The sequence below is a fragment of the Halictus rubicundus genome, chromosome 8 (genome assembly GCF_050948215.1).
Source record: "Halictus rubicundus isolate RS-2024b chromosome 8, iyHalRubi1_principal, whole genome shotgun sequence".
In the NCBI taxonomy this organism is placed as follows: domain Eukaryota; kingdom Metazoa; phylum Arthropoda; class Insecta; order Hymenoptera; family Halictidae; genus Halictus; species Halictus rubicundus.
Genome location: NC_135156.1, coordinates 18,348,468 through 18,369,710, shown reverse-complemented (window position 1 = coordinate 18,369,710; position 21,243 = coordinate 18,348,468). Strand labels below are relative to the sequence as shown.

At 41.5% G+C, this 21,243-nt stretch overlaps 5 protein-coding genes across 6 annotated transcripts; 1 reads left to right on the top strand and 4 right to left on the bottom strand.

Moving 5' to 3' along the window:
- Positions 1-233: 233 nt before the first annotated feature.
- Positions 234-2,867, bottom strand: LOC143356615 (ADP-dependent glucokinase). The gene is made up of 5 exons (XM_076792463.1): positions 2,471-2,867; positions 2,095-2,382; positions 1,874-2,010; positions 1,351-1,799; positions 234-1,265 (listed from the first exon to the last, which is right to left on the bottom strand). The coding sequence occupies exons 1-5, from the start codon at positions 2,800-2,802 to the stop codon at positions 1,023-1,025; spliced, it is 1,449 nt and encodes a 482-aa protein (XP_076648578.1). The 5' UTR covers positions 2,803-2,867; the 3' UTR covers positions 234-1,022.
- A 1,527-nt stretch (positions 2,868-4,394) lies between these two features.
- On the bottom strand, positions 4,395-7,392 carry LOC143356181 (uncharacterized). The gene is made up of 3 exons (XM_076791655.1): positions 7,192-7,392; positions 6,158-7,057; positions 4,395-6,086 (listed from the first exon to the last, which is right to left on the bottom strand). Exons 2-3 carry the CDS (start codon positions 6,812-6,814, stop codon positions 4,395-4,397), a joined length of 2,349 nt encoding a protein of 782 aa, XP_076647770.1. The 5' UTR covers positions 6,815-7,057; positions 7,192-7,392.
- Positions 7,393-8,084: 692 nt separating this feature from the next.
- Rpn1 (regulatory particle non-ATPase 1) lies at positions 8,085-11,560 on the top strand. Its single transcript, XM_076792467.1, has 4 exons — positions 8,085-8,316; positions 8,519-9,246; positions 9,328-10,892; positions 10,981-11,560. Exons 1-4 carry the CDS (start codon positions 8,239-8,241, stop codon positions 11,280-11,282), a joined length of 2,673 nt encoding a protein of 890 aa, XP_076648582.1. The 5' UTR covers positions 8,085-8,238; the 3' UTR covers positions 11,283-11,560.
- Positions 11,549-17,267, bottom strand: LOC143356616 (VWFA and cache domain-containing protein 1). Of its 2 annotated transcripts, none has more exons than XM_076792464.1 (9): positions 16,515-17,267; positions 16,046-16,411; positions 15,793-15,969; positions 15,241-15,710; positions 14,976-15,177; positions 14,650-14,896; positions 13,921-14,590; positions 13,472-13,850; positions 11,549-13,395 (listed from the first exon to the last, which is right to left on the bottom strand). In XM_076792464.1, exons 1-9 carry the CDS (start codon positions 16,984-16,986, stop codon positions 12,863-12,865), a joined length of 3,516 nt encoding a protein of 1,171 aa, XP_076648579.1. In that variant the 5' UTR covers positions 16,987-17,267; the 3' UTR covers positions 11,549-12,862. The 2 variants fall into 2 exon arrangements, with proteins under 2 accessions (XP_076648579.1, XP_076648581.1); XM_076792466.1 differs by having other exon boundaries at positions 11,549-13,377.
- Positions 17,268-18,236: 969 nt separating this feature from the next.
- LOC143356726 (nuclear factor NF-kappa-B p105 subunit) lies at positions 18,237-19,119 on the bottom strand. The gene is made up of 4 exons (XM_076792637.1): positions 19,113-19,119; positions 18,735-19,005; positions 18,480-18,674; positions 18,237-18,384 (listed from the first exon to the last, which is right to left on the bottom strand). Exons 1-4 carry the CDS (start codon positions 19,117-19,119, stop codon positions 18,237-18,239), a joined length of 621 nt encoding a protein of 206 aa, XP_076648752.1.
- Positions 19,120-21,243: the final 2,124 nt, after the last annotated feature.

Genomic DNA, 21,243 nt, shown 5'->3' with positions numbered 1-21,243 from the left:
TACAATGAAATAATTGGACGGTCCGATAATTGTGTGCATTGCTCAATTATGCTTTATTCAGCACTTTGAAAAGTTTTCTTTTCCGCGTAAAACCTCCACAGGATATACAATTGAAATATGGAATTTCTCTCTCTTTCTTTCTTTTTTTTTTTTTTATCAAATTTACTGAATATTGCATGGCACAGTGTATAACATAAATCAGATCCTAGGCATAAGTATTGTACTAACATGCCAGTATTGTCATAACACTTTCGAACGTGTTGTTTGATAATTTAACAATAATTCCCTTAAAATACAATTGCGTTTTTCTATCGCATAACGAAACGAATTTGCAAAGACAAACTTCTTTCTACTGGTTGCTTCGTATGCACAGATTGTGTAAGCCGTGAATAAATGCTGTAGCTTTGAACTCTACAATTGGTTGCCGGGACAACTCGTGCATGAAATGAATTGACATTTAGTCCGTTTTTTTTTTAACATCTTTATCGAGTGTCATTTACATTTTCATTAATCGTATCGGTACTTTTCTCAAAAAGTAATATTCGGTATTTTACACGGTCTCGTTGTCAGTCACGATCACCGTTCTTGTCGTGTATGAAGCGATAAGTGGCAGAACATTTCACAAACTTTTAGTTTGCTTAAAATCTTAATCGATTGAATAACACACACGCGCACACTTGACAATAAATATGTCAATCGGTTTATAAAATCATTAGCGCCTACGCTAACTTTGAATCTGTTAGCTTTCAACGTGTTCCGTTACAGGAGTACGATATCAAAACGTGTCATTGTTTAAAAAAATTCTTAAAAAAATGTTCCCTTTGTGAAGTGACACGATTGAACCATCTTGTCTACTTTGGAATGACGTCTCGTGGAATGAACGGTAATCTAATCATCCGAAGCGTTGGTGCTGTGAAATCTATACATAATTTCACTACCCGAGTGCCGAAGCGGAACCAGTGTACTTTACGGATAATAAAGATACTTCGATGTCGTTCAGTTGTTTGCGAACAATACGGTGTTTAGATTTGCAATATTAGACCCGCGCTTGAAACATTATCACCGCCACCGGCAGTTTGAACAGCTTCGGTGCACACTACAACTGGCGCGATGCATACTTGTACGGTAACGTCTTCGGTTTCTGTTTTCAGTACCTCGTCCCAACACGAGACTGGTTTGTTGATATCCAACGCTATTCGGCTGCCATCGATGATGGAAGTCGAGAAACTATCGTCCAACATCAAAGCTGCTTTCTTCACGTCCACCTGAAACGGTTCGTAAACTTGAGTACACGATTATTGGTTTCAGAGCAGAGAAATCATTTTGTTCTTGCATCAATATTGTACGTACATTACTCGTCGCGCAAACGTGTCTGTGAGCGGTTAAGGACGCTTTGGCTGCCGCAGCCATAGTGTTCTTCCACATGGATCCTTTCACGGTGAATATGGCTTGATACGCTAACGTATGTACATGAATTCGTGTGAGCTCCCGCGCATCGGGAACCGATTTGCTCTTCATGCGTATCACTTTAAACAGCATTCGTATTTGATCCAGAACCGACGCGATACGCGGCGTCGAATTGGCTACCAATGAAACGTTCCTGTAACATACGGCGTTATGCAGGTTCGCGATTTCTTGTTCGTTCATGCCTAAACTGTCTGCGTAGGGAATGATCGAGTCGCACAACTCGAACAGCAGTCCGGCATCCACGAACGAAGCCATTTCAAAGTGAATTTTTGTGGTTCTGGACCGCTCCATCATCTGCTTTTTCACCTTGAACAGAAGCCTCTTCTGTTCGCCTAATTGGAGAACCAAGAGTCTCATTAGACCGATACGGAAGATCATATTCTTGATACGTTAGGACAACAATTACCATCCGGGTAAGGGTAGCTATCCATCATTTGTAGGCCGCTGACCACAAGCAAATTAGGCTCGGTTTGAGACAAGACTTTGTCAAATGCATCGATGGAGCTTATCATCGGATTGTTGATATCGTTGTGGACTATGTATCTGGAAGATTGTTCGAAAGCGTTAGAAGGACTAGACGTTCTCAAAGAACATTTTCTGGGATTAATATACGATACGATCCGACACCTGTTTGCTCTAGCACTGGAGTAAGGACCCCAAACCTCTCCGCGTTTGTACTCTATGATCAAGTGAATATCGTCCCGTTTTACTTCTCCTCCAACGATCTTAATCACCTGCGGCATCATCTGGTGCAAAGACTTGGTTAACTTGGCGCCAAGCGTCACGTCGCAGCCTTCTTTAGCGAATCGTAATGCCATAACTGCCGCATTTCCGCCGATAGTGGAATAGAAGGACGGGAACGTGCGAGCTTTAGCGACGAGCTCGTCGAACAATGTCCGATTCGCCATGAACCTCCTGCGAAACGTAAACAAATATAGTTTCATAATTAAGGAAGACCGTGAAGATCGGGGAAGAAAAAAAGAGGAATAAATACGAGACTCACTCCGCGGCGGCTCCATATCGGAAATAATAAGCAAAACTTTTGAGCAACTCTAACTCTGTATAAATTTCATCGAAATGTTCTGGCTGGCCGATCTCCTCGGTGTATTTCAGCAGCTGATCGGCGTTCACGAAAACGTCAGTGCACACACCATAACCTATCGCGACTTTCGGCTTCGAGGTGATCACGTGTTTGTTCTCCAATGTCTCCAACCCGTGAATCAAAGTTTGCAAACGTTTCTGAAGAACGTTCTCCGTGTTTCTGTAATAAATCGCCACCAAAACCGTCAGTAGAGTGACGGCCGTTCCGAATTTCAATCCTCTGTTATACCCCATGTCAGACACCAACAGACACCAATGAGAACAACACACCAACGCTGTCACTCTATGTCTATACTAACACGCTACACGCTAATACATATTTACACACGGATTCTTCAGTTCTCGAGCCACCTCAGGCCCGTACCATATGAACTGCACGTGGCGCATTAGGGCGACCCTCGTACCAGAGAGGAAATGAGAGTGCTCACGCCCGGGATTTTAGTGTCCCCGGTACAGTGCTGCCCCCTAGTCTAATTTTTAGCCTGGACCAGAACCTGCATCATCTTTTTAGCCTCTATTAGAACCTGCATCATCTTTTTAGCCTGGACCAAAACCTGCATCATCTTACCTGCATCATTAGCAGCGGATTCCAAATAATGCCAGAGTGGATGCTACTTCTATGTTAAAAGAGGCTCTTCTATGTAGGCTCTGATCCAGCCTAAAAGATGATGCAGGTTCTGGTCCAGGCTAAAAAGTTGATGCAGGTTCTGTTCCAGGCTAAAAAGATGATGCAGGTTCTGTTCCAGGCTAAAAAGATGATGCAGAAAAGTGGGGACACTAACACCCCGAGGTATACTATTATAAAACACCCATTAGGTATACTATTATCAATGCGTTTTTTTTTTTGTTAGTAGTATTTCCTGTAATTTAATTTTCAGTCTTTATAATTTCAAATCTTCTTCCTCGCCAAGCAGGTCTAAACATGCATGAAAATCTAGTTTTCCTAAATGTCAGTAAAATTTTTAACTATTTTCCAAATTCATTTATCATGCGACGCAGTGCAATAGACCTACAAGGGATACCACTGACGAAAAAAAACGTATTGTCAATAGTACCTCATGAGTGATATGAAAATCTGCGCGTGGCGCAGTATATATCGTACGGGCCTGAGGTGGCTGGAAAACTTGAATCGTCATGGGGAGCAATGATCGCTTCTCGACAAAGGGATCGGACAGCGTACGAAGGAGAACGTATTCGTGCAGTTTCGTCTGAGAATGTTTATTATAAAAAAAAATATGAACACAATGATATAACGTTCGGGTACATATATATCATCGATTTCATTCATACACGTATACGTTTTCAACTCTCGGTCTGAAATTAGACATTTATTTCCTATGTTTTTGTACAATTATACAGCAAGTCGATCTCTATGTATAAGTTTTATCAACGAGAAAGAACTTACGCTATAGATTAATAAAAAATACCAGGGGAAGAGTAGTAACATTTTTCCGCCGTGCATGCGATTGCGAGATTCTATGTCAGATATATAAAAATACTCGAAGTCAGCTGACCGTAAAAGTATAAACACATTACTATTCACATGAAAACAAGTGAAAATAAGTGAAGACAATGGAGTGTGAGCCATATATGTATATGTATACGCATTAGTATTTCCTCTGTATTGTATAACGTGATAACACGCGAGCTCACGTGACGTGATAGTAATGTGTTTGTACCTTGATCGCCATCTCTAATAGAAGGTATCAATTCGTTAAACTAAATTTAAAATCTTAGACAAGAATTGTTCGATATATCCAGAGATTTGACAATTAAATAATACACACATTTGAGTTCTTAAAACGATCAGATATCCCGCCGTTCATTTAAACTACTCCCTCCTTGTTTTTCGTATGGAGGCGCATATGTTTTTTCAAATTGTCGAGTCTGTTGCAGCGTCGGTCGCAATAATCGCACTGATAAGGCATTAAATTACTGTGCACCACCACATGGCCATTCAAATGGCTAATTTGCTTGAACCGTTTGCCACAAATAGTGCAAACGTACGGCCTCTCGTTCATGTGGGCGGAGGCGATGTGCGTTTGCAAGTTGGTCTTTCTGACGAAGGTGGCCTTGCAGACGTCGCATTCGAACGGCCTGACGTTCGCGTGAATGGCCAGATGAGACTTCAGGACGTTCTTATGCTTAAAGTTTTTTTCGCACAGATGACACTGGAACGGCCGCTCGTCGTTGTGCACCTTCTTGTGAACGGAAAGATGGGCCAGCTGCTTAAACATTTTCGCACAGATCTCGCATTGGTAGGTGCGACCGTCTTCGTGGGCGGCGCTTATGTGACGCCGCAAAGTGTCCGCCAATGTGTACCGTTTCCCACAGATCTTGCAGCGGAACGGACGTTCGTTCGTGTGAGTCATCAGGTGTCCGTTCAAGTTTCTCTTTTCGAGGAACCGGGCGCCGCACATGTCGCACTGATACGGCTTCTCTCCATTGTGTACGTACATGTGCTTCTTCAGCGAGTTCGACAGGCTGAACCTTTTCTTGCAGACTGTACATTCGAACTTCCGCTCGCCGGTATGAACCAACATGTGCGACTTCACGTGGCCCGCTTGTTTGAATCTTTTCCCGCAAACTATACAGGCAAACAGACGCTCATGCGAATGGCTCAAAATGTGCCGCTCCAGCACGCTTTTAGTGGTGAAGACTTTCTTGCAATTGTCGCATTCGAACAACCGAAAAGACTGTTTCGGTTTCGAGGCGTAGTCCCCCTTGTGCGTGTGCGTGTGCACCTTCAACGCGGTCAACGTGCCGAACCTAATTTCACAAACCGCACACTGAAACGAACGGTAATCTCTGTGCGTTAACGAATGCTGACTAAGATGCCCTAACTGTTTGAAACTCTTGTTACAAATCTCGCAAATGTATGGCCTTTCGTTCGTGTGAGACCGCATGTGCCTTTTCAATACGCTAGGGAAACTAAATTTCTGCTTGCAATAGCTGCATTCCAAAGATGACTCTCCGTTGTTTATCTTCTCCGCAGACAGTCTTTTCCGTTCCTTAAAGAGGCGCAAACGTTTCGGTGGTTTAGGGCCCTCGTCCTCAGCCGTCGATTTCGTTTCAGTAGAATCTGCATTCGCAGAACTATTCAATTTTGGCGAATTCACGTTTGGTATCGTTTCTTCCTGCGAACGATCTCCGCTCCTTCTCATCCTGTTTAAACTACGCGTTTGCCGATGCGATTGTCGCATATGTTTCTCGTACAGACTTAAAACATGGAACGTCTTGTTGCAGAAGGTGCATTCGAACTTCTTCCCTTTGGTGTGCGACTTCATATGGTTTTTCAGGTATCCGAGCTTCATATACTGCTTCTGGCACACCTTGCATTTCAAATCTTCGTTCTCAGGGACCGAGTTTGCTTTATCATCGGCCAGTTCGTCTTCGAACACAGAATCTTCGGTATGCATATTCAAAGGTTCGCTTTTAACGTTGACAAAATTAAAATCGGGAGGCTCTTTTGAAAGGTCGTTCCTGATTTCGCTGGCGGAATTGCTGTCATCTCTCCACTAATAAACGAAACGATATTGATCATTAATTAGCATAAAGAAACAAATACGTAATCTAACGTTATACTTACGCTATCCATGTCTTTAATATCTATAGAATCTGAACTTTCCATAAACTTATCAGCCTCTTCCTTTTCGCTTATGGTAGACTTATCGGATACAAGATTAATCCATTCTTCTTCTGTCCATATGTTTTCTTTCTTATCCACCGTGCTAGTTCTCTTTTGAAATTCCTCGTGCACGTTTCTTCCGAACAATATGTCGTACGGAATCTTTCCATTTTCGCATCGAAAGGTGGAATTTTGTAAAATCTGTACATGTTTCAGAGCTTCGTACCACGTTGTGGTAGGGTTTCTCTGAGCCCAGCATTCGAGCAAGTTCTTAAAATCTCTGTTGTTCTCCTTATTTTCGGAAATATCTCCGTGAAGAATAATAAAATCTTTCCATAAAAAACGTAATTCCTGCACAACCTGCTCTGCGAACTTACGTCCATTGTTACTTTGTATAACCTGTGGTGCTCCGATGATGGCTAATACGTCTAGAAGTTTCATAGCCACTTCCCTCGCAGTATTTTCGTGTAATCCTTTCAATACAACAAACTTAGATACTTGATCCTCATAAACAAAGAAGTACTTGTAATTGCTGGTTAATTTGACCGGCATGTCCATGACATCAACTTGCCCACGGCGACATAGTCTCTTGTTCACGATATCGCAATGCGAATTCATTTTTTCAGTGCTACGATTTTCTGGACAACTTATACAGTATTTACCTTGCTATGTATCACAATTTATAAATATATATATATATATATTTCTTTTTTTCAGAGGTAAAGGATTAAGTACCCCTCAATGAGAACTCGTGTTCCGAAAAGTTAGTGCCAACTTTTTCAGACAATAAATTATACGTTTCCTCTGGCACTGTATCTGCTCTTGACATTTTCGTTATTTACATCATCGATCTCTCGTAGGCTAGCGAAAGAAATAAATTGATTAAAATACACGCGTGATATGTACGCAAATGTGAAGAAGGTAATTGTCGATTAGTATTTCAATAAGATAAAATAATCCATGAAAAAATAATATGTACACTATCAAATTCTAACCTATACGATTCATCGTAGAATTCATTTTGCATTAAAATAGAATTTTCACATTTATCTTTCAAGACTCGCTCCGCCCAGCCTTGGGATTGTTTCATTTCATATTTGTCCATGGAACGCACGTGTTTTTCACTGTTCGATTCAACAATTAACGTCCAATATTCAACTGTAAATATCCTCGTTTACCATTTTTATGGCGTGTTCTCATTGGCACAAGCAGGTACTTGCTAGTGATGGGCATTATCGACTAAATTCAACTATCGACTAATTACTATTTAGTTACTACATACTATCGAATATTTAGTCGATAGTTTTTAGTCGACTGAAATTTCGTTTTAGTGCTTTCGTCTAGATTGCGGGCTATAGTCTATGCCTATAGTCTATACCTATAGTCTATGCCTATATACGTATACGTATATCACATATATAGTTCATATCGCATAAATAGCAATAAGATTTTAACATCTAATATGAATTAAAGTATTTAGCATAAATAGCAATAAGATTTTAACATCTAATATGAATTAAAGTATTGAAATATCTATTACATATTTCATTACTTGCATATTTGCACGTCCTGTCATAATCATGTATTTCTAACCTTTTCGTTTCATCGTGTGATAATGACATTTGAAATTTCAAGATGGCGACGTGTAAAACAGTTGACTGAAAATAGTAACTATTTTCTACTAAATTCAGTCGATAGTTTAAAAAATCAGTCGACTGAAAATAGTAGTTGGCTACTATCGATTTAGTCGATAGTTTTTAGTTGATGGTGCCCATCACTAGCAAGTAATGCTTGCTCGACCAATGGAAACGAACACTGAAGTAATTCAGCCTGAAAGAATGCAACCAGTAATACCGCAGAGCGCTTTCGATACGCACAACCACGTTCCACTCTCTGTGAACTCTCTGTGATCTATGACGAGTCTGAGTGACTCGCAAATAGTCTTTACGGTTATTCTGTAACCTAAAACACTAACAATTCTTGGGAGGAGATCGACGAAGTTTTTGTATTTTGCTTCTATCGTATGAAATAATCGAAATAAAATGCCGGAAAGTGTTAAAGCGGAAGTAAAGCCAAGCAAAGACATCAGAAATGGAAAGGAGGAAGAGAAAAATGAATTGGTGAGTTAGCGATTTTCGTTCCATTGGACAATGTTAACAATGAACACGATTGTTTCGAAACATATCATGACGATCAATAATTTTCAAATTGTTGTTTACATCTATATGTATTACGCATTGAAGTCGCTTTATTATTTAAGTAGAAACGAATTTAATATTGTTATATATTTAAACGGTTCTACTTAATGTAATATTTTTTTAGTCCGAAGAAGACAAACTTCTGCAAGAAGAACTCACTAGTCTTGTCGAACGTCTACAAGATCAGAATACCAGTTTACACTATCCTGCTTTAGAATCCCTGCAGTCTCACATTCGCGCGTCTACCACTTCGATGACCAGTGTTCCTAAGCCATTGAAGTTCTTGCGTTCTCACTATGACACTATGAAAGCTATTTATGACAAAATGACTAATATAAAATGTAAGGAATTGTGTTCAGATATTATTTCTGTCCTTGCCATGACTGTTAGCGAGGGCAGGGAATGCTTAAAGTATAGACTTACTGGATCCAAGTTAGCTATCGGAGAATGGGGACACGAATACGTAAGACACTTGTCCGGAGAACTAGCCAGCGAATGGGACGAGCTCGCAGACGATGCAGAGGCCACGAGCAAAAAGTTAATTGCTCTGGTACACGAGATCGTGCCGTACAATATGGCTCACAATGCAGAAACCGAAGCTTGTGACCTGCTAATGGAAATCGAAAGACTAGATTTATTAGAACAGTACGTAGATGAGAGCGCGTATCAACGTGTATGCTTGTACTTGACAAGCTGTGTACCTTATGTAGCCGATCCGGAGAACAGTACTCTGCTTTATGCAGCTGCAAAACTGTACAGAAAATTTGGCCTGTATCCGCAAGCCGTAAGACTGGCGATGCAGCTCAACGATTTGCCGCTTATCGAAGACATATTCATCAAATGTACAGATCTGTGAGTTGGATCGTTGTCGAGATAAATTTCGTTTAAAAAAAACAATGCTAAACAGCATTTCTAATGTTTCGAATTTTTCAGATCGGTACAGAAACAGTTAGCGTTCATGTTGGGCAGGCAGCAGATTTTCTTAGAATTGCCGGAGTCGACTCCAGAATACGAGGATCTGGTAGAGATTATGTCGAATTCTTTGTTAAACTATCACTTTCTAAATCTGGCGCGTGAATTGGACATAATGGAGCCAAAAACACCGGAGGACGTGTACAAGTCACATTTAGAGAACTCCAGAGCTCCGTTCGGCGGTGGTCAAGTGGATTCAGCTAGGCAAAACCTTGCAGCTAGCTTCGTTAACGGGTTCGTGAATGCAGCGTTCGGCCAGGATAAATTATTAAACGAAGACGGGAACAAATGGTTGTACAAAAATAAAGAGCATGGAATGTTGAGTGCAACCGCGTCTCTAGGTCTCGTGCTACTGTGGGACGTCGACGGTGGTTTAACGCCGATAGACAAGTATCTGTACTCCTCCGAGGACTACATTAAATCCGGGGCATTGTTAGCTTGCGGTCTGGTTAATTGTCGTGTTCGAATCGAATGCGATCCTGCTTTGGCTCTTCTCTCGGATTACGTCTTACACAGCAGCCCGACGATGCGCATCGGTGCGATCGTGGGTCTCGGATTGGCGTACGCAGGTTCGAATCGCGAAGCGGTGTTCGGCTTGTTGATCCCAGTGCTCAGCGATCCGAAGTCACACTGGGAAGTGGTAGGAGTGACTTGTCTAGCGTTGGGCATGGTTGCTGTCGGTTCTTGTAACGCCTACGTTGCCACGACCATTATGCAGAGCTTAATGTACAAGTCCGCGCCGGATCTTCGAGACACCTACGCACGGTATCTGGCTCTAGGAGTTGGACTGTGTTTCTTGGGTAAACAAGAAGCGGCAGAGGCGATAATAGCTACTCTGGAAGTACTCCCAGAGCCTTTCAGATCAATGTCCACGACTCTGGTAGAAGTGTGCGCGTACGCAGGCACTGGGAATGTTCTAAAAATTCAGCATCTGCTGCACATTTGTTCCGAACACTATGAACCGTCCAACGAGAAGAGCGACGACAAGACCGACCGAAAGGAGAAAGATATGAAGGAAGAAGATGAACGGGACAGCCTCGCGTCCAGGCAAGCGATCGCTGTACTTGGTATCGCTCTGATCGCCATGGGAGAAGAGATTGGCGCTGAAATGGCGTACAGAACGTTCGGTCATTTGTTACGTTACTGCGAGCCTGTGATTCGACGCTCGGTTCCTCTTGCTCTTGGGCTTATATCGGTTTCAAATCCAAAATTGAATATACTCGACACACTCTCCAAATTCTCTCACGACAGCGATCCCGAAGTAGCTCACAATGCAATCTTTGCGATGGGATTAGTCGGGGCAGGAACAAATAATGCGAGATTAGCCGCGATGTTGAGACAGCTTGCCCAATTTCACGCGAAAGATCCAAATAATTTGTTCATGGTGCGTATAGCGCAGGGTCTTACTCATCTTGGTAAAGGAACATTAACGTTGTCCCCTTACCACAGCGATAGACAAATCTTAAGTCCTGTAGCATTGGCTGGTCTTCTAGCTACTCTCATCGGTTTCCTGGACGTAAAGAACCGTGAGTGTGCTTTCGATAAAATTGTATTGTACTCGTTGATACGAAACTGTTCTACCATAATTGTTACGTTCAATCTTTTTTGTTACAGTTATTCTTGGTCGTTCGCATTATCTCTTGTACACGCTAGCAGTTGCAATGCAACCAAGGATGTTGGTAACCTTCGACGAAAAATTGAATCCTCTTCCTGTTCCTGTGAGAGTCGGCCTCGCCGTGGACGTGGTAGGTCAAGCAGGAAAACCAAAAACTATCACCGGTTTCCAAACGCATACCACGCCTGTTCTATTGGCGTACGGTGAACGAGCCGAATTGGCTACAGAAGAATACACTCCCCTAACACCGATCATGGAAGGTTTTGTAATTTTAAGAAAAAATCCGGACTTCGTCCCTTAACTGAAACGCTAATACATAAACGAAAAAACACACAGACACACACAACTCACATTATACATCGGTCCCTAGCGTAAAATATAATGAATGTTACTGCGTGTATACTGATGAGATGATCTCCTGATTAATAGCAAAATCTTAAGTGACAACCAAAATCATGTTCATTTATTTTTGACCAGACGATAGAAACAATGAAACGAATAAACCTTTCAGATTTGATAATCTCTCCTTTTTGTATTTTATATGTACGGTAATAATAAAACCACAACTTTTTAACGGTAGTTATATTTTAATATCGAAAATACTGATACAACATGTAAATCGTTCGAAAAGTATAATTTCTTCTACATTTACAAGTTAGGAAAATATACAGTACAATATCTTCATTCACGGCAGAAAAATTCGCGTTCTCGATTTACAACAAATGCTAAACATGTTGGCAAGATCAAGTCACGAGTGGTCATTGAAACAAGTGTATACAATGTAAGACCAAGAGATTACCTCTTAGCTCACGAATCGTTTTAGCTGCAGGAAAGACTTCTTCGTATTTTTTAATGCGTACAACAGTATTGGTATACACATTTCTCAAACAAGTGTCGCGATGTATAAAAATGTAAATAGCTTCGCCATTAATAACTATGCAAGTTTATATCAATCAATAAACTCTAATATAAAATCTAATGCTAAGTAACTTATACAATATATAAATAATTAATTTGTGATGTTTGTGTCCTTGACAGAATCTTTCTAAATACATTAAAAGACAAACTGTAGAACGAGGTATCTCATTTAGTTTCGAACAATTTCGTTAAGCGTGAGAAAATAAGTCCCGTTTCTTATCGTACATGATAATACTAAATTAATTAACAAAATGCAAGATATATAGATAGATAGATAGATGGATAGAGAGAGATAGAGAGAGAAAGAGAGAGAGAGACCTGAATTACACAGTTTGCTTTTAATTTATATAAAAATATATGATCATTTTATATGATATTCGAGCACATTTACAATGATATGTAACATGACAAACGACGATGTGACCTTAAAACTTAACGAAACTGTAGCTAGCATTTTTCATGGTACTATTTATAAAGATGCTGTAAAGCATATAAAATCAGATACGAAAAATCGATTATGGCCATAGTTCTCGTATCGGCTTTGCAATTCGACAGCACATCGAATTCTTAATCTCTTCATTTATCATACAAGTTGCATTTGAAAAAGAGATTTGCATATCGTCACGAGTACTTACTTATAGCAATTTAAGTAACATTCAAATCAATAAAATACTGTTACTCGCGTATTCGAATTATCGTAAATCATATACCCTAAGTAGTTACTCTAAACTATTAATTGTCCTATATGCTTGCTACGTTATCTCTCTAAAAAAAAAAAGAAAAGTCAATCATTTATAAACAACGTTATAAAACTGATAAACTCTGCTGCCAATGGAAAAATATCTCTTACATTATGCTTCATAATGTAGTAACGTGTGTAAACCTAAATATTTGTTCTTTCGCGAAGGAACAATAGTTCAGTGTATAAAAATTCGCCTCGTAGGGTCATTGCAATGCCGCCCATTAGCAAAAGTTCGCTTCCATGTTGCAATGGACTGTGACAGGGGCTAGAACGTGATGCGGAGAGCCTAGGTGAGTTGTAGGAGACGGAAGACAAACGGATTGTCTTCTTAGATCCGTTTCGGTATTGATACCGACCAACAACAACGGCTCAACGAACGTTTGTTGTTCCGAGTCATCGTGGGGCGTCATCGTGCTGTATCCGTGATCGCTGTCACCACCGGGCGGTTTTCTGTAGTTGGTCGAGACCCTGTACGGTGATATGGGAGCTACGCCGTCCCTTATAAGGGAGTCTAAATTATTTTTCGTTTGATCCAGATCTATGGGTTCCGCGTCGCCTTCCAGATGCGTCATACGCAAAATGTCTGGCGATGTGTGAATGTGCAAACATTGGTGTTCCAGCCCAGATTGCACGGAACGTAGTCTATAACAAAACAACATGACTCCCAGTATCAAAAGGAACGCCAGTATTCCTCCAGCTACCGAACCAACGGATGGCCATTCTCGTATTGCGATTTCTTCAGTCGATTGAGAATCTATGGATAAAAAGAAATCATCGTACATTTTCAAAGAAACTGTATGTAACGATTCGAACACGACTGTATCCCTTACTGTATGTTCCATCGTTGAGCGGCATGGACGATCCAAGAATTCCTCCAAAGCATTTCGACATGTCGCTGCAGAATGCAACTTGCAACGGCGTTTCTCCATCGTTGTCTACATGGCACCACTGACACCCCACAATGCCCAGGCACTCGTTCTCCGTCTTAAGTAACTTGCAATCGATGGAGGGACACGTTTTCAGACTTACAGATTGGGTGTACGATACTTGCGAGCTACCCCCTTGTTCGTGGTATGCTGGACAAGGTTCTAAATCGTGTAGATTGTACGTGGTATAGTCCGCACAGTTCGAGAAATACAAAGCGCATTCGCATGGACATTCGCATTCGGTTTGCTCCATTCTTTTACAGTTGAAACAGGAACGATCTCTCTGTAAAACAATCGAATGTATATGTTCAGTATGGAACGGGTTTCGAATGGCAAAGCGAGAAGTTACTTACCGTACTACACGGACAGAAAGCTTTTAAGAAGTTACAAGTTACGTTGACTACACCCAAAAATACGTTGGTCCCAGGTACCGCTGCTACTTGATATTTGACGCAATGTTCACCGTGAAGTATGTTCGTGAGAACTTCGTCGAGGGACGTATTAAATTGATAGTACCTTTGCACGGTGCCGTTCAAGTAATTTGCGCAGACTTTCTTCTTCACGAATAACTCGTGATTCAATATATCGTTTGCAACTAACGACTCTCTGTGAGTCAAATGCTGCTGCTCGACTCTACCCTCTAACAGAGCTTTAGGTTCCAACAGGGCTGGATGCGACACCAAGTATCCCTTGTCATCCATCAGGAAACACTTTACCGTGGACTCGTTACAAAACGGAAACATTTCTTTCAACAGCCTCGAAATGAAACCGATCGTCACGTCCATGGATAAGACCGCTACAGCATCTTCGTGGGCAGTTGAATTAGAGTCACGATGAACAGTGTGACTGAGCGTAGTAACGTAGCCGGAACCACCGGCACCTAAATACGGCGGTGCGAAGATTAATTTCCCAGGATGCTCCAAAGCATTCGCATACCATATTCTTCTCTTAGGATCGTAACCAGAATCAAACATGATTCCCGGATATACTTCTAAAACGCCGCTCATAGTTCCAATGATGTATCTAAAATTATTTGAAATTATTTTTCACGTTTTGTCAAGTTACTTGGGGTCCGAAATTACCTTCGTATTATGAATTTATTTAGTGGACTTTCTATATGTCTGCCCTTAAAGTACTGCAAAATTTGAGTCAATATTGCTACGTCCGGCTTAACGGAATGGCGCAGACCAGGATTAGCGAGAACTCCTGTTAGATCATTCAAATACGCCATGTAACTTTGCATAGTTACGGCTGATCCTGCGTCCACTAATTTCAACTGTTCCATTGGAGATTGCAGACACCATGGAGAAAGATAAACAACGCCCGTTGCTGGAAAACCAATATTCTTCCCTTAATATTCCAGGTAGATTTTACCGCGTAATTGCATTACAGAGAGGGGCTAACTTACATAAGGTTTCGAGTCTATTGTTATTAACGCAGAGAATGCCTTTATCGGAAAGGCTATGCATTAACAGATCAAGTCGATGATGCAAAATGTTTGTCGACAACACCGGCATCAATTTTGCAGCGAATGCTGTACTTTCGTTGCTGGTCGACGCTAAACACACTATCAAGTTCTCGTGTGTTAGATGTTTCCACTGATACCACTTCTAAATCATAAAATCTAAATTAATATAAGTTTTATCGCAATAAATTTGTAGATATCAAAGTACCTGTTTGCCCAGTCTTGTTTTCACATTCACAACTCCTGTGTATTGTTCGATCATCATTGTAACGATCTCGGGAGTAATATTTTCTATATGTTGTAGTTTAACTTTAAGGGGTTGTTCCGTTATCGTTTCCATTCGTGGAAAATCTTTGTGAGCCCAAACCATACCTTTATTGTCGAATAATATGGCATATACGTTTGGACCGGCATTAAAATACGTTAGATCGTCGACAAAATTTTGCAATTGAATATCTAACGATATCAATGCTTTATCAGTGATGTGACCTATAGACAACAACATTGTTTTACCGTACAAGTCGAAATATGGATCTGATAAGTAATAATCTTTCTTATGTTCATCGGAACATTTTAGGTTCGAAAATAATTTTGATATTTCGTATGCTAATATATTTTGACTCGGTAGAACTACTATGCTGTCGTTGTATTTCTTCAGGTTTACGTGAGGTTCCTGGTCTGTAAAAGAGAACAACATATAAACAATATACCATGAAAGTAATGTGTGATCCCATGAAATTTTATCGCGGGACTAGCTCACCTGATAGAATTAAGACCGTTCTCAAGTATCCGTTCACTTTTCCCATAGAAATCATATTGTTTATCTTCGTGATATGCGAAGTAGTTTTAAGAGTGTTAGTCAGGTGTATGAAGACGACTTCGCCTTTCACATTCTCCACCAATTTGTGGAAATTAAACTCAACCGTTTCGTTGGTCTCTAGAAATTGAAGAACAAGATATACAAATACAATTACATATTTTTACAATTATCCAACTACAAAAAGAGATTATACCCATTCTAGATAAACTATGAATATAACGGGCCAGCTGGAATTTGTTTATGTCGGTCGCTTTCAGTAAACCGTCTTTACAAAATATAGAATTATTGCTGGAAAGCCCTATAACATTAATATAATCCATTTGCGACAACATATCGATTATTCTTTCTGCTGTTATTTGGGCTAAAGTAATGTCCCCTTCGGACATAAATATGCCATGCTCGAATAATAGAAGCACATTCTTCTTCGGGCAGTATTGAGACAATAGTAGGGGCCCGATATTATGATCGGAACTATAAGGTCCGCATATTGTCACTGGATACATAAATGGCAGTACGTGTATATTCTTGAATTCTTGATTCCTCAATACGATCGCAAGTACTGAAACACAGGGCAAGGAAACGACAACCGTTAGTAAGAATAGATTTGAGAGATTGTTGCTAGGTGGAAAGAATCAAATGCTACGATAAACTGCGTACTATACCTTGCGTTATCTGCGAGCAAAAGTCAGAAAGTTTATTGGATACGCTATCCAATCCTCCCATAGCAGAGTAGGCAAACTGATCTTTGTTCTTTGCTAAAATCGACTGAACAACATCGTAGCTTTGCTTCAGAAGCTCGACATAGGACAATAGTTTGTTGTTGAGTTTATCCACCAAGAAAGATAGCCTGGTGTTCAGGCTGCTTGTGGTATTCGTGAATTCCATTGCATCGAGTATCTGCTGAAAGGATGTCAAACCGAGTTCCGCGTCCGTGATCGAGCGAAACTCGTTTGACAGCCGAATCACAATGTCCCGTAGACATGTCCCATTCAATGGTTCCGCGTTCACTTGTTTTCGCGAACTTTTGCCGAACTGACAATTCACGTCACCGGTCGAATTATTTTCAACCGAACCGGGTAGAATCGCTAGAACTATCGCAACTAGTCCCAAACACAGAATCCTCTCGACAGTCATTCCGTTTTCAAACTTGACGCCTATTCTATGTTGTAACCTTAACGATTCGCGTTATGGCGCCATAACGACCAACAACCACCACAAACAAGGTCGACAAGTGGAGACCGGGAATAGTAGGACAAAGTACTCTTATTACTTTCTAATTGAAATACAATCGATCTCGGGTTCCCGATATTCCAGATAGATTTTGCGGTTTTCAAATCCCACGGTTCTTCGGTTCTCTAACGTTTCACTTCTCTACAGAATACATATTCGATCTCTGCTCCACAGCCGAAACGATCATATATAATCGTAAATTTTATTCGAGAAACACATTTATACAGAAATCGTTAATTAGATAGTACTAATACGAAATATATTTAATTGCTATCTTCTTTAACTGTGCAATTCAACATTTGTTTGGCGTTTGTAAGAGCAGTAACGTTCAACGTCAAAGTTATTTCAAAACAAAAGGGATATCCCAGTGACCTAATTTACCCTAGTCCGAAATTGGACAACGAATTAAATAGTCGGTATAAATATTAAGAAATACGATGTTTTTGAATCCTGCTCATTTGAATATTCAAATAACAGAGGCTTTCATTGTGCAACCACCTACGACCAGCCAGTAGGGGGAGTTCATGAGAATCCCAAATTTTTTAGTAACTATACTTATAGGGTTAGCCCTATAACTTATGAAAGCAGGAGATAATCCCTTTCTGTCGGTTCCATACGCCATACGCTACCGAAAACCATGAATCGGTGACGAACAATTCGTTTCTTGTATTTTGTGGTTCATCATGTTTTAAAAACGCCTCGGTTATTCAAATTTTTATTGAACAGAACAAATAGAAACGGATTGCAAATGATTCTTGCCGTTTTTGCCATAAGACGCAATACATATTTCTCCGGCAAGAATCATTTGCTCCGTTCAAGTGTTAGTACAGCGCCACACGTTCTCGATCCCGATAGAGATGTTCCCGATGGTGGCGTCTCTTGCGGCGAAATCTTGAAGCTCGTGCAAGGGGTTCGAGCAGCGCCAATCCATGCAGCGGCAAAACGCTTAAACTGCTAGTCACATGTTACCGACAGAGATGGCGCGGTCGGTAATTTCTCATCTGTCGGTAATGTTTGGCTAGCAGTTTGAGCGTTTTACCGCTGCATCGATTGGCGCTGTACGGACCCCTGAACAGAACAAACGATTCTTGCCGGAATTTGCATTGCGTCTTACGGGAAAAGCGCACTCGAATAAACAATGATATCTGCCGAAATCAAGTATGTTCCGTGTTTTGGCCAGAATTCGCAGTTCTGACCAGTAGATCAACGATTTGAAAATTCTTCGCTTTGATGGCTACGTCGATCGGCGTGAGACCCGCTCGATTCTTCCTGTTTGGATCAGCTCCTTTCTCAACGAGATACCTGCACGATCGCGAGAAAGAGCATAGTCGAGGAATAACGCGGGATAAAGCAACGATTCGATCGAATAGTAGCCGTAGCAGATATTTCAAACCGACACAGCCAGTAAGAAATTTCCCGTCATCGCGGCGATATGCAGCGGCGTACGCAATCCGATAAAATCCGTCGTGTTCACGTCCGCTTTCTGGAACAATAGGTCGAGCACGCTCATGTCCGACAGGAGGCGAGCCGACAAAACGGTCTCGAGAACCGGCCCCAAAGTATAGTGTTCGGCAGAAGATTCGATCGTGGCTCTGAAACGAAGAACCGACTCGGAGCCTGAACAAACAACGATTTTCAACGATTTTCCTCACCCGTGTTTCAAGAGTAGCATGATCATAGGCAAATGGGGCGTCTGCTTGATGCTGGAGGACACAGGGCTCTCGTGGAAGACGTCGTAAACGTTCACGTTCGCGTTGTACTTCAACAAAACGCTGGCGTTCTTGGTGTCATTTCGCACGGCGACGAAGTGCAACGGGCATCTGTCGAAATGGTCCCTGCAGTCGACCAGGGCGCCCTTCTCCAACAGTTTTCTCAGCGACTCGTTGCGACCGAGGAGGGCCGCCACGTGAAGAGGCGTGAAACCTTGCCGAATTGCCCGTCGGATCGATCGATCGCTCGATTAGATTAACGGTTTACCATTTTCATTCGAACGCGCCGAATCGGTTGAAATTTCATTGGAATCGAGTTACCGTACATCGTTTTGGACTCGATGTCCACCGACGCCTGATCGCAGAGCAGCTGAACCAGATCGACGTCGTTGTGTTCAACGACGATATGCAGGGGCGTTAAAAAGTCCGATCTTCTGCAATTCACGTTCGCGCCCTGCGGACAATCCCGTTAACGCTGTAAGCGGGAAAATTCGAGCGACCTTGCAAGCTCGGCTCTTTCTTTAACACTGTACCAACCGGTAGCCTATTAATCGGCTTTTTGTCCTTATATAAGGACGAAAACTTGAGGCACGTAAAACTATTTTTTGACGGTAATGTAGTCACTCTACCTTATCGCGAATCTACGAAGACCGGAAGTGTAGTCAATCTACCTTATCGCGAATTTACGAAGACCGGGTAAATAGAGCCGGTGTCAGGGAAGTATGTATTTGTGGTCGAATGATCGGTAAGAAGTGCATGGGATGTCCAACCGGTACTGGTCGGTAAAGTGTTAACATGATAGAAAACGCTCTCGACGAAAATCCGTTCGAGCCAGTTTTGAAACCGTATCAAAAAAGAGCCTCGCGTATGCGCCACAGCAATGGAACGGAACCAGAGAGGAAATGAGAGTGCTCACGCCCGGGATATTAGTGTCCCCGGTATAGTGCTGCCCCCTAGTCTAATTTTTAGCCTGGACCAGAATCAGCATCATCTTACCTGCATCATTAGCAGCGGATTCCAACTAATGCCAGAGTGGATGCTACTTCTATGTTAAAAGAGGCTCTTCTATGTAGGCTTTGATCCAGCCTAAAAGATGATGCAGGGTCTGTTCCAGGCTAAAAAGTTGATGCAGGTTCTGTTCCAGGCTAAAAAGATGATGCAGGTTCTGTTCCAGGCTAAAAAGGTGATCCAGGAAAAGTGGTGACACTAAAACTCCGAGCGTGAGCACTCTCATGTCCTCTCTGACGGAACCAGTGGGTTCCGGTGAACGTTTTTGTAACGGTCTTGTAAGGTCTTGTAATTCTCGTCGTCGAACCTGCGCGAGCGCTTCTCTCGCGAGCGATTTATGGCGTAGGTTACAGGCCTGCAGCAATTTCCAATCGACGTTCTTGTTGGACTTGTCCGGCCAGGTCACCGTTTTCGGCATTTTCCGAAATTCACGGGAAAAATTGATCTCTCGAAAAGAAACGATTCTCCGAGAGGAAGCAAAATGGTAGCCGCGCGACGATCTTCAACTTTTTCATCTCGCTCGGATGACGCGGCGCGCGGAATTCGAATTTGAATGCGAATTCGAGGGAAGAATAAACATTGCTGCAGAAATTAATACGTCCGAATAGAATATAGTTATTTATTATTATAATTATCATAATTATAATTATTATTAATATTATTTCTCTTTCATATCGTTTTACAATATTATATATCGTTCGATCAAAAGCACCATGGGTTTGAAAAATATTTACGGCGCACGGGTGACACACACATGACCTCTTCTTCTTCTTCTTCTTCCTCCTCCTATTTTCTTTCGCTGTTCGATTTGTACGAGCCTAACAAATTTCCTTTGTTCTTATCCGCGTTCTTTTTCCCGGTGTTTCATTTTGATTTTTAAGACTGCACACGTATAATAGAGTTCGAAAGTTTACACGTTTACACGATACTTATTGATTAGTACGCACACATAGAATCCATCGTAAGGTAAAACGGACGACGCGACGGTTAGCCGCTGTCGAGCATGTTCAGAGCAGTTTACGGTCGTACAAAGCTGTTCGTTGGGACTGAACCGATCCGCGGAGCTTCGAGTCGCGTGTCGTCAAAGTTCAGGTCTTATGAAAATCAGAACGACAGCGGAAGCGGAAGCGAAAGCGAAATCGTCGGAAAAGAACGTCAAACGAAAGGCAACCAACGATCGGGCGCGTCGATTTATCCACGAAATTTTTATTTAGCGCGCTGATCACTGCGCTCTTTGCTGTCGTCGATACCTACAATTTCTTTTTGATTTGTTTCCGGTGGAAACGCAAGCCCGATCGATCGTTATTTCTTAAATCGTACGACAACTAATCAATACTTCCCATCGTCTACGAGTAACGTTAATTACATATATACATATGCATGTACATGTACATATAGATATACGTATACGAATATGTATATGTATATCGTATAATAAATACCG